Here is a 12,157-nt window from a genome sequence, read left to right as displayed (position 1 = left end):
TTTGGATTCCCTCTCATGATGGGGAACAAGTCGAACCCCCAGATGTTTGACTGGGGGCTTTCTCAACCCGGAGCAGGTGAAAATGCAGCTCACCGGAGGTTAAGTCATGATATAATGGGCCAACTTTGTGCGTCATGATTTGGTTTTTGGCCAGAACCCTTCACGAGCGTCACTTTGCTGTCTGGAGGCAGAACAGTCTCTGAGCTGAGCTGACATATGTTCATCAGTTTATGTTGTTTGGAAATCCCACCCGCCCCCACCCACACCGCCTCTTTGTTCTCCTTTTCAGCAGCCAAGTGCAGTTTTAAAGCGGTGCCAAACTGGAGCAGACAAATGCTCCGTGGTCCAAATAAATAAACCCAGCATGTGGTGGGAAACTGGTATGAAATTCATCCCATAATTAGCTGTGGCCTAATGAGCCGGGATTGGGCTTCCTGACAAAGGCTCCAGGAGCTGCAGCTTCCCAGTGGAGACTGTAAAGAAACCCAAACCTGTGCCGCTGGGAGCATAACACAGCCGCTGTGATGAGAAGCCATCTTCATTCCTCAGCTCCAGGGTTGTGAGGCCAGCACAGTCACGCCCGCGTTAGCCAGCAGTGATGCTGTCGCCTCCCATCAGTGACCCAGTGAAGCGTGAGCTGGAACAGCGTGTTCCCAAACGCCAACCGCTGACGTTGACAGCGCAGACAATCGCTCTGGCTTTTGTTCCCCATGGGTCGCCGCCGTGGACATCTCAGTTCGCCAGCGCCTCCTGACCTAAAATCCCATCGCACGTATCGATGCTGATGCCCCTAATTTTGTCATACGTGTTACTCCACCGGTCAAGGAAATTAGTCAGTGCATGATGAAAATTTTATTATTTTATTTAGATTTTTCAAAAATGCAGCATTAACACCTCCAGATCTTCAAACTTGGGTTTTCGAGTCAGGCAATGCGCTTCAGCTTCGGCGTTGCTGCCCCCTGCTGTCCCGACGTGGTAGCGCCACTGGTTCTTCACAACATGTAACAGGGTCACAAATGCACACGATGCAAATAATTTTCGCGGTTCATCTGACATCCCATTTATTTTATTTTTTTTAGAATGACACACAATTATTACTAGTGTTTTGTTCATTATTGATGGCCTTTAATTTGATATGTTTGGACACAGGGAACGTTTGTACCAGCTCTTGTAGCCAGAATCATTATTAAGAGGACACCCTATATAACCTGCCCACTCCCTCAGCCTCTCCCCTTTTTGTTCAGGAGAGGTAGGCTGGACCACGTCCGTGGACATGCTTGCTAGCTTGCGCACAATAGATTTCTGGAGGGGCTTCTGGTCATGTATGGTGATCAGAAGCAAAATGATGTTCCAGAAGTTCACTTCTGGTTTCAATCCCTAACACAGAGGCATTGATCAACAGTTACAAACACAACCAGAAAATGAAAACTGGCTCTCATAAAAGTGATGGTTCCCTGAACTTTGACTCCTGCCGGGCTTCAATTCTTATCATTATTAGCATTTAGCATCGTTATTTCAGTAAAAAGGTGGTGCGCAGTTCTGGGTTGGCAGTTCTTGGTCTGTACCTGTGTGCATCCTGAGCCCTGCTCAGCTGGAGGTGCAGGCGCCTGACGATGGCCTCAAAACGTCTGTGCTGGATCTGAAAAAAACACACGTCCAAAAAGTGTTTTTGCTCCTAGCCTTGCATAGTTTACATTTTGGACACATTTTGGAAATACAATTATGAGCTGCTCTGGAGTAGGGTGTAGATGTGAGGCTTTTCTCACCTCAGTATCTTTTTTTATCTGAGTATGAGTTTCAGTCTCCTTCAGCAGTTGCTTTCTCTTTTCAGATGCCGTCTTCTTCATCACAGAGATCTCCACCTTCAGCGCATTGATCTCTCTCTGCAGGTTTTTGAACAACAGAAAACATAAATAGCAGTAGATTTTTAGCATCCAAACAAGGAGCACTCACAGAGGATCCTTTCTCCACCTTGGCCTTCTCCACCGTGCTTCCATTTGGGTTTTCCAGATCTTGCCTCAGCTCCTCTCTCTTCTCCCTCAGCTTCCCAACAAAAGCTCTCTTATCCTTTAGTGTCTGCTGTGCTCCCGCCTGGCTCGCATGCAAAACAGCCACTCTGTGGCCTCCCATCTTTTTTCGGTAGCTGCTGAACTGTGCCTTCATCGTCCGAGCGGCCTCCTCCTCCTCTCCTATTCTGATCTTGAGGCCTTCATTCTCTTTGCTAATGGAGCCACAGCGCTCATGCAGGACTTTTTTCTGGTGCTCTAGTTGCTCAGTTTCAGCCTCCTGAACCAATATTTCTCTGATTTCGGACCTCAGATCCTGCTCGATTATCGCGCCTTTCTTCTCAATCTCTGAAAGAGTTGCCTAGAGATTAAATTACGAGCATTAATGATTCAGAATATAGCCTGAGTGAAGGTGTTTTAAAGAAACCAGTGGGAAATGTGAACCTGCAGGGAGCTCAGGGTCTTCTGCTTCTCTCTCAGGTTCTCAAGCTCAGCACACCAATGTTGACTGATCTCCTCCACAATCTTAGTTAAGGAACAATCTGGCACCTCTGATCTTCCTGGAGGACATTTAGTCCAAAGTATAAAATATTTAGCATGTTACTACATTATTCACACCATTATTGAGCCTTATCAGACGTAGTCAAAGAATCACTATACAGTAAGAGCATTTAAGATAATTTTCAACAAACCTAAGTAATTTTAAATAGTCATTAAATAGATGACATATCAATGCTTGTCTACAAGATTGTGTCTCGGTATAATTACTTAAGATTTTACCGTTTTCACTGGCTTCGTAATCTGACATTTTGCTGATCTGACAGGAGAAATATATATTATTTTTCCCAAGGAAAACAAGTGTCGGTCGTGTGCATCTGTATTAGCTGCTAATTGTGAGCCACATTTTAAAGATAGCTACGTTACATCAAGTTCAGTGTCAGTAAAGATGGCATCGACGGTTAAAACAAAAAGTTAAAAGCAGCAACTAATAAAACGTGTGTTTTAGAATTAAACCCAGATTAACTGTGATGTTTCAGTTACCGGTACTCAAATTTAAACTACATCAAAAGTTAAACTACATCTCCCATAGTTCATTTCTGCTGCCCTTCCTTAACTACATCCGGTGTCATTAGCGCGAGTCGAGTAGCCAATTCTTTGACAGGTGTTTTCTATACTTCAGCTCAGGATTTCACAATAAATGTTTTAACTTTTAATTGAGTCAGATGTTTCTTAATCGCTGTTTTCGGTTGTGTAACGGGTGTTGCCGCGTAGTTTACAGTGGAAGAAAGAGAGAATGGAGGACACTGACGGGATACAGGACTGCGAAATATGCTAACACGACTGTGGTGGGACTCTGCGCTACAGTCGTGCCGAGACACCACTTTCACAGCGATCTGGGGGACTTGCACAACAATGAATGTGTCCAGAAATATCTTCAGCAACTCATGGAGGAATACAGAGACCTCGGCAGGAAGCTACAGCATGATCACCTCAGCGAATCAGACAGAAAAGTGCTCTCAAGGAGACAGACAGAGCTGCTGCCTGTCGCCCTTCTATTTGAAAGTGTTCAGCAAGCCTTAAAAGACCAAGAAGAGGTCACTTCACTTCTGCATAGTGAGTAAAATTTGTCAAAATAGGAAATTCTTTGGAAGCTCTATCAGTAACTAGGAGTCAAAGAGACATTACTGTCACATTTGATCTCATTTTCTTGCGTCCATCATCATTTTCATCCTCCCACCAACTGCAGGTTGCACCGGTGTCAAAGACGAGGACAAGCTATTCGCTCAGCAGCTGAAAGAGGAGGAAGAACAAATTTCCCAGAAGCTTTTGTCTTTAAGGAAAGATGTAGGCGCACACTTGGAACTCTGGAGAACGCTAAAAACTGTATTTCAGAATATTTTAATGGTTTCAATCTTTCCTTTCAGCTGGTTAAAGCTCTGGTGCCCACTGACCCTCTTGACCCAAGTAATATTTTGCTAGAGGTTGTCTCTGGACGCACGACGGGAGGTATTAGTTGTCTAATTTACAGCCTATTGGTGGCACATAAAGAATGTTTTCTTCATACTCAGTTGCTTTTTTTCAGGTGACATCTGCCAGCAGTTCACCAGAGAAATGTTTGACATGTACCAGGGCTTTGCTTCCTTCAAGAACTGGGATTTTGACCTCATCAACTACACAAATGCTGAATATGGTATGTACTTGTTGGTATACCCCTGTTCTTTCATGACATTAAGTTTGTCAAAGTTAAATGATTAGTTAACGTATGTGGGGTTGGTCTCAGGTGGTCTGCATCACGCAGCAGCTCGAATCACCGGTGAAAATGTCTACAGACATCTTAAGAATGAAGGAGGAACCCACCGGGTTCAAAGGATCCCCGAGGTGGGCCTCTCTTCCAGGATGCAGCGTATCCACACGGGAACCATGACGGTCATCATCTTGCCTCAGCCAGCAGAGGTAGATTTTCTCCACCAATTCAGCAAGTTTTTTTCTTAATCAGTTTGCAGCAAATCAAAAGCAGTCACCCTTTTTGCTCATAGATGGACGTCCACATTGACCAGAAAGATCTGCGAATCGATACCTACAGATCCCGGGGCGCCGGTGGCCAAAGTGTCAACACAACCGACAGCGCAGTGCGCATCGTTCATCTTCCCACAGGTTAACCTAAACTAGGAGTTCCTGTCAGAACTCAGTCCTTTCTGGTGCTCACTTTCTCTTGGGTCATCTTATCAGGCATAACAGCTGAGTGTCAGCAGACCCGCTCTCAGCTGCAGAACAAAGACACCGCCATGCGTGTGCTGAGGGCCAGGCTATACCAGAGCATGCTGGGTAAAGAGAGCGAGCAGAGGCTTGCATCACGGAAGCAGCAGGTGACTGGGCTGTTCCACGCTGTTCTCCACCAGCTTCCTCTGCCTTAAATTGTAAGTTGAAAAACAGACAAGAGTGACAGATTTTTGTTTGTCTGTCTGATGGACAGGTGGGCTCGCGTTCCCAGTCAGAGAGGATTCGTACATACAACTTCAGCCAGGACCGTGTTACAGACCACAGGACTGGGTACACTACCAGAGACATTAAGGTCAGTTTGTGACAGTGAAACTTCACTCCGCTCTCGAGTCTTTGCTGTGATCTGGTTTATTTCTGATACTGTCTTACATGTAGGAGTTCATGAGAGGAGGGGAGGCCCTCCAGAACCTGATCAGTGATGTTTTGGAACATGCAGAGATGGAGGCTCTCCTTGAGGAGGTGGAGAACAGCAAGCAACCAAAAGCCTCTGGACAGTCTGCAGACCACAGGTCCCAGTAATGAAGGCAGTCTGGGTGGAGCAATGTCACTGAAGTTGCACCCGTGTTGGCCAAATAATATCCTACTGCAGCTAATGCTGCCTGGCTTTATAAGAAAGTATGGACTATTTATTCAAGTTTAAAGCTTACAGCTTTGTAAATGATTGCAAACTCAAACTGTTCTTTTTAACCTCCTTGAAACTGTATCAGTTGTAGAGGATGTAGATATTAAAAACCATGCCCCAATATGTATTTCATCATTGCATCTGTGCTTTAAGCAGAAGTTTATTTCCCCAGATATTCAGGAGTTCTGTAGATGAATGTGAACATGATCTGTTCATCAGTACAATCCTTTCAGGAGGACGAAACGACTATCAGCGCTGCACCAGCAGTCAACGCCCTGGTTTGTGTGCCAACTGAGCAGCACAGAATCAGCCGTCTAATCTGCACCTAAACAAATTCAGCTGGCTGTAAATTTAAGTGGTATAAAAGAATCCATTTTGTACACACCTGGATCAGAACAGACCATCAGCAACATGTTTCAACATATTGCTGAAAATACATAGAAACAGACCTCAAAATAAAGCTTTTTTTCTCCAGTTAGCCGGAAAACAGGGCCAATTTGTCAAAAAGCAGTTAAACAGTGATAATTGTACACATGTCAGGAAATGTAAATGTCAGTGTGTTTCAGTCGTCATCCCTCTGTCTGATGTTCCTGGATTTGCCATTCTGAGTCTTGGTTTTCCTGAATGAAGTGGGCCCGCTCTGGTCTCCGAGTGAGGTGATGACGCGTTCCTTGAACTTCTGTTTGGGCTCTGGTGGCAGCTCAGGTGTAGCACTGGAGGGGATTTCCTCCACCTGTGGTAACTGCAAGTCCACATTGGCACTGAAAATGAAATCAGGAATGGTTAATGGTCTTCCAGGTGCAGTTGATGAGGATCATTGTGGTCTTGAAAGGCTTACTAGGGATCCTTCTCGACTTTGATCCGTTCCCAAGATCCGTATGGATTTGCTGCTTTTGGTCTTTTTGGTTGTTTCCCACATTGTGTCAAATTCTCTTGTTTCTGCCCAGGCTCAGCTGGTGAGCTTTGGACCTCTTCCTCTTTTTTCACCTCTTTAACATCATCTTCAGGAGCATCTTCATTTATCTTGGTGTCTCCCTCCTTTTCTGAGGGCTCTGCCTCAGCTTTCCTTTTCTGAAAGCAAGTGAATAAAATATATTAAAGCTGTGATGACAGGAATCTGCCATCTCACTGTAGCTGTATCCCTCACCCTGAAGGCGATCTTCGGGGTGCTGGACTGCTGTTTGGGTTCTTCTGGCACTTGGCCATCCACACTGGAGCTCTTCTCTGTTTCAGACGGAGTCTCTGTCTGAGGGGGAGGGGGCTCCTTCTGACTCTCCACTTCTTTGTTGGGTTCAGGCTGCTCACTGGAAGGAAATCCTGCTGGCTTCTCCCAACTGGACTCTTTGATGTGAGAGAGAGAGAGAATATAATTGATCACTGATTAGTCCATCAATGAAATCACACATTAAGATGGTAGAAAATCTGTTTGTTTTTATACCTCCGGTCTCTGAGTTGTAATAATACGTATATCCCTCAGGACTTACTGCCTCTACCCAGGGGCAATCTGAAGAGCTCTACAGAAATGCAATATTAACAAATGTACAATAACATTTGAAATACAACTGATTTACGCGAAAACAAAAATTATTAACCGGTGGTGGTGGTGGTGCAGAGGCTGAACTTCCTCCCTGGAACCCTCCTGGTTTCTCCCATTGAGATTCTGTGAAAGAAAAACAAAAATGGAGTATTTTGTATGGGACAGGTCCTGTGATCACATCAAAGGTGTAGTTTCAGATGAGCTTCACCTCCTGTTAGTGAGTTGTAATAGTATGTGTGTCCTCCATCCGTCTGAGCTTCCACCCAGACCTGTACTGGTCGATGTTCTCTGTGCTTCTGGTTTGCCTTCCATTTTTTTTGTTGTTGCTGTTTAACTTTGGGATGCGGTTGAACTTTGGGGTGCGGTTGAACTGTGGGTTGTACCTGGGGTTGAGAATGTGCTTTTGGTGGCTCTAGTGAAGGTAATCCTGAAAAGACACACATTTAGAATGTTAAGCATGGTTAAAAGAACAGACTGTCGGTTGTACATAATTTTGAAAATGTACCTGCTGCCTCTCTTTCCATCCTCTTGAGATCTTCCTGATATGCCTTCATTGCAGCCTCTTCCATTTTAGTGAACTCTTTGGACATACGCTCCTCTTGTTTTGCCTTTTGCTGGCTCTTCTTTTTAATCTGCAGAGAAGTTAAGAGCTTGTTGCTACTGTCCAATAAGGAGAGAGCTGCAGAATCAATGTGTTCCATCTGTGGCTTATCTTTCATGCCAGTCGTCAGTACTGGCACTGATGCCAAATATACCTCCATTAAGACTGAGGCGTGGTGAAAAGTTGTTTTGTTCATTTTTTTTTTACATGCAGGCTGTCTGAGTTTGGATAAATAGATATTCCAGAAGAAAAAAATGTGTTTGGCATGTAACATAATTCCAGTCACCTTGGCGGTCATGTGATTGATCCACCATCTCCAAAAAGGAAAATAAAAACAAGAGACAGAAACGCGATGCATCGAAATGGTTGGTATTTTTACACAAATTAATACCTCTGAAATTTTTGCAGCCACATTTTCTTTGTGATTCTTTCCTCTTTCGTGGAAATCGATGCTCTGTAGAGACATAAATGGGAACCTTAACACGTTTAGGACACGATGGACATGACCGGTAATGTTTATTTGTCGCGTACTCACAGGCTTGTTGTCCGCAATCCAGCACTTACAGTATTCACAGAACTTCCTTGGTTGTGACTTCCAGTAGTCAGCCCTGGACAGAGTTTATAACATTAGTTTATAAAGATAGGTTAGCAAAATTATCTTTAGCCGGTGGTACTGGGACAGCTAATTCGCCGGGTTTCCGTTAATATTTCACGTAATGCAGACTGTTTCAAAGTGCACGTTATCTGCAATTACTTACATTTTATGTTTTCCTGTATAAATCGACGGTAGATTTGTTTAAAACGACCCCCCAAAAGTCTGCCGCCTTTCAAATTTCAACAACACTGTCCATTTTTGATGGCGTCATCAGTGCACGACTCAAAATCCACGGAGTGCGTGACTGCGCTCCCTGGTGGAATTACACCTTGATTTTGATATGTGCCATTTGAACGTTCTTTCACAACAATGCACGCTTTTCACAGCGTCCATTACTTAAAAAGTGTCTAAACTTAAAAAAAAAAAATACAAACAAGAAATGTGGTTTGAAGATGCTCTACAGAGTGCAGAAAGGGCAGTGGAATTCTGGTGAACTGAACATAGGCCAGCATCGCCAGCAGTCATAAAACTTATTTGAAAAATAAAGTTTTGTTGGCAAATAATGTGTCTGTGAGCATCTCAAATTCTGCTGGGATGAAAACAAAGCAGATATCCCAGCAGTTCTAAATTTTCACGGAGTGTAAAAGCCAAGTGGCCATATAACTATTAATATGCAAATTTCATAATAAGGTCACTTCGTGCGTCCCAGACTACGATTAAACACATACTCACACTCAATACTAGCGTGTTCTATAGAGGTGGTGGTCAACTCATAGAAATACTTAAAATAGAAAAAGACTTTTAAGTCAAATTGGAGTCATGTTGCCTTCATGTACAACAGGACCCATATGTGCTACAAGGACAGACGAGTTTGCGCTTTCAACCAACCCGACATGGTTTGTCTGCGTATGTGGCGTCGTGAGTTGTTTTGTTTTTAAAATTTATATCGATGTTTATATTTTAAACTAAACACCAATGTGTTTGCCTTTCAAACAAATATAAATTGTTAATGTGGGAAACATATATTCACGTTGCAACAAAACGCGCTATTTTCATGACGTAGAATCCAAGACAACCAACATTTCCGGATGCCTGAAGGCAGCAGTAACCGACATCCACTCAAACAGACAGGAAATTAAAAAAAAAAAGCCCGTTGGCCCCGCCCCCGTTAAATTTATCTAACGGCTTGCCCGCCCAAAGCTCAGAATTTCCTGAACTGCCGATCCGTTGTCTTCGGAGGAAAGGAAGAATAGTTTGAAAATGGTGAGTATTAAGATATGAGCGATTTAGAGAGCGTTCTTTTCCCCAGCTTTTTTGACTGCATATTGTGGCTTTTTCATTTTTACGGAATTTATCTTTTCCGTAGTTAGAACTTGCTAGTTTTAAACTAATATATCCTAATTGAATACCTCATAATTGCGATAATTTAGTGTTTGTCAAGCTATGTTTTTCGATGGCGTAAAACTGCGTATGTCGTGGTGACGCAGTTTCAAATTCATGGGGGAAAACTTCAACAGACGCCATTCACTCTTAACCTTCCGATTTACCGTTTTTATTAAAACATGCCGTCTCAAGGCTTTTTTAATTTTGTCTATAATATATCCTATTCCTAAAATTGTAACGTAAGAAAAATCGTTTTTCAGTTCGAGCCTGAGAAGGCGCCATCAGATAATTGTTCTTGAACGCACCACAATGCTGGTCTTTGCACGTGTGGGGGAAGGGAGGAATAGCACTTCCGCCCTGCATGGCCGCGCCCCCGAGTCACCAGGGAGGGCTCGCGTGGGGCCTGCGGAAGAACTTTAGTCAGAGAAAACCATTATTTTTAACATGACCGAAACGGCCGACTAAAATAAACACAAACGCTATTTGGGTTAATATCTGTAGGGGATTATATAAAGTCGGTGTGTTTGACCTCGTATTAAAAATGTGGCATTAGTCTTTTTTTAGGAATTGAATCAGGTCATGTCCTGGGAGCAAATGTGTGGGTTTTTTTTGAGGACGCTGCTAATTTCCAACATAAGATTAGAAACCATTGACTACAGCCAGTATTAAGTCTGAGGCTGACTTGTGAATAGTTCTAATGTATATTTGGGGGTTTTTTGCTTGTTTTTTCAACAGCGTGAGTGTATTTCAATGCACGTGGGCCAAGCTGGAGTCCAGATGGGCAATGCCTGCTGGGAACTCTACTGTCTGGAGCATGGCATTCAGCCGGACGGTCAGATGCCGAGCGACAAACCTATTGGGGGTGGAGATGACTCTTTCAATACCTTCTTCAGTGAGACTGGAGCTGGTAAACATGTTCCCAGAGCTGTCTTTGTTGACTTGGAGCCAACAGTCATTGGTGAGTTTTTGCGCGTCAACCATTTTCCTCCTCCACACAACTGTGGCCATCTTCTGTTTCAATGGACTTGAATACAAAAATGTCCCCGTTTCTCCTCAGATGAAGTACGTACTGGAACCTACCGACAGCTTTTCCACCCTGAGCAGCTGATCACTGGCAAGGAGGATGCAGCCAATAACTACGCCCGCGGTCACTACACTGTTGGCAAAGAGCTCATTGACATTGTCCTTGACCGGACTCGCAAGCTGGTGTGTTGTTATTCCTCTCTTTGCTGTGTGTGTGTCTCCTGTGTTGTTCCCTGTTATTCAATATGCCTTTAATAAATTCCAGGCTGACCAGTGCTCTGGACTCCAAGGCTTTCTCATCTTCCACTCCTTTGGTGGAGGAACTGGTTCCGGCTTCACCTCCCTGCTGATGGAGCGCCTTTCAGTCGACTATGGAAAGAAGTCCAAACTTGAATTTGCTGTGTATCCAGCTCCCCAGGTGTCCACCGCTGTGGTGGAGCCCTACAACTCCATCCTGACCACCCACACCACCCTGGAGCACTCTGACTGTGCCTTCATGGTGGACAACGAGGCCATCTACGATATCTGTCGCAGGAACCTGGACATCGAGCGTCCCTCGTACACCAACCTCAACAGGCTGATCGGACAGATTGTGTCCTCCATCACCGCCTCTTTGCGTTTTGATGGTGCCCTGAACGTGGATCTGACAGAGTTCCAGACCAACCTGGTGCCCTACCCTCGCATCCACTTCCCCCTGGCCACCTACGCCCCGGTTATCTCAGCAGAGAAGGCCTATCACGAGCAGCTCTCAGTGGCCGACATCACCAACGCCTGCTTTGAGCCGGCCAATCAGATGGTCAAGTGTGACCCGCGTCACGGCAAGTACATGGCCTGCTGCCTCCTGTACCGTGGTGACGTGGTGCCCAAAGACGTCAACTCTGCCATCGCCACCATCAAGACCAAGCGAAGCATCCAGTTTGTTGACTGGTGTCCAACTGGTTTCAAGGTGGGCATCAACTACCAGCCCCCGACCGTGGTCCCTGGAGGAGACCTGGCCAAGGTCCAGAGGGCCGTGTGCATGCTGAGCAACACCACCGCCATCGCTGAGGCCTGGGCTCGACTGGACCACAAGTTCGACCTGATGTACGCCAAGAGAGCCTTTGTCCACTGGTACGTGGGAGAGGGGATGGAGGAGGGAGAGTTCTCCGAGGCCAGAGAGGACATGGCTGCCCTGGAGAAGGACTACGAAGAGGTGGGCACCGACAGCGTCGGGGACGAAGACGAAGGCGAGGAGTATTAGAGGTTCCCAGTTTAAATCCCAAAGGTTTGAATGGGTTAAATGTCATTCCAAATGTTTCGAATGATTCCGTTTACCTTGGCCTCATTTTTGGTTTATAATATTCATATTATAAACATGGGTTTCAGTTGATTGAGTGCAAGTAGCTCATAACTGCTTGCGGGTTCAATTCCCACTACCAAAAGCCTGCAGTTGTCAGATTCTTTTGAAGCTCGGTTCCAGTTGAAATACCAAAGGTTTGAATATTGTTCCAATAAATGTTTGAATGATTCCATTTATCTTTCTCTTGTGTTTTTATTTGGTTTATAATTGTCATTGATGTGTTTTTCAGTAGGAATTTAGAGGACAGGTGGGAAATTTCCTGGAAAACTC

The 12,157-nt window shown here is 44.7% G+C and overlaps 4 protein-coding genes across 5 annotated transcripts; 2 read left to right on the top strand and 2 right to left on the bottom strand.

Annotated features, from left to right (window-relative positions):
* Positions 1 to 839: 839 nt before the first annotated feature.
* On the bottom strand, positions 840 to 3,066 carry LOC130522909 (coiled-coil domain-containing protein 122-like). Of its 2 annotated transcripts, none has more exons than XM_057027789.1 (6): positions 2,787 to 3,066; positions 2,451 to 2,566; positions 1,954 to 2,367; positions 1,767 to 1,883; positions 1,566 to 1,639; positions 840 to 990 (listed from the first exon to the last, which is right to left on the bottom strand). In XM_057027789.1, the coding sequence occupies exons 1-6, from the start codon at positions 2,812 to 2,814 to the stop codon at positions 924 to 926; spliced, it is 816 nt and encodes a 271-aa protein (XP_056883769.1). In that variant the 5' UTR covers positions 2,815 to 3,066; the 3' UTR covers positions 840 to 923. The 2 variants fall into 2 exon arrangements, with proteins under 2 accessions (XP_056883769.1, XP_056883770.1); XM_057027790.1 differs by having other exon boundaries at positions 1,972 to 2,367; positions 2,787 to 3,040.
* Positions 3,067 to 3,087: 21 nt separating this feature from the next.
* On the top strand, positions 3,088 to 5,530 carry mtrf1 (mitochondrial translational release factor 1). Its single transcript, XM_057027786.1, has 9 exons — positions 3,088 to 3,620; positions 3,754 to 3,851; positions 3,932 to 4,013; positions 4,090 to 4,197; positions 4,288 to 4,460; positions 4,544 to 4,661; positions 4,737 to 4,873; positions 4,981 to 5,079; positions 5,163 to 5,530. The coding sequence occupies exons 1-9, from the start codon at positions 3,230 to 3,232 to the stop codon at positions 5,304 to 5,306; spliced, it is 1,350 nt and encodes a 449-aa protein (XP_056883766.1). The 5' UTR covers positions 3,088 to 3,229; the 3' UTR covers positions 5,307 to 5,530.
* Positions 5,531 to 5,532: 2 nt separating this feature from the next.
* On the bottom strand, positions 5,533 to 8,451 carry wbp4 (WW domain binding protein 4). The gene is made up of 10 exons (XM_057027788.1): positions 8,306 to 8,451; positions 8,083 to 8,155; positions 7,939 to 8,001; positions 7,452 to 7,578; positions 7,155 to 7,373; positions 7,002 to 7,069; positions 6,848 to 6,923; positions 6,557 to 6,750; positions 6,248 to 6,480; positions 5,533 to 6,170 (listed from the first exon to the last, which is right to left on the bottom strand). Coding segments are annotated over exons 1-10 (1,254 nt in total). The 5' UTR covers positions 8,308 to 8,451; the 3' UTR covers positions 5,533 to 5,971.
* A 791-nt stretch (positions 8,452 to 9,242) lies between these two features.
* On the top strand, positions 9,243 to 12,063 carry LOC130522906 (tubulin alpha chain-like). Its single transcript, XM_057027785.1, has 4 exons — positions 9,243 to 9,405; positions 10,261 to 10,483; positions 10,583 to 10,731; positions 10,814 to 12,063. The coding sequence occupies exons 1-4, from the start codon at positions 9,403 to 9,405 to the stop codon at positions 11,786 to 11,788; spliced, it is 1,350 nt and encodes a 449-aa protein (XP_056883765.1). The 5' UTR covers positions 9,243 to 9,402; the 3' UTR covers positions 11,789 to 12,063.
* Positions 12,064 to 12,157: the final 94 nt, after the last annotated feature.

The sequence above is a fragment of the Takifugu flavidus genome, chromosome 3 (assembly GCF_003711565.1).
Source record: "Takifugu flavidus isolate HTHZ2018 chromosome 3, ASM371156v2, whole genome shotgun sequence".
NCBI classification, from domain to species: Eukaryota; Metazoa; Chordata; class Actinopteri; order Tetraodontiformes; family Tetraodontidae; genus Takifugu; species Takifugu flavidus.
Note: the sequence above shows the minus strand (reverse complement) of the source record. Positions and strands in the feature narration are given on the sequence as shown.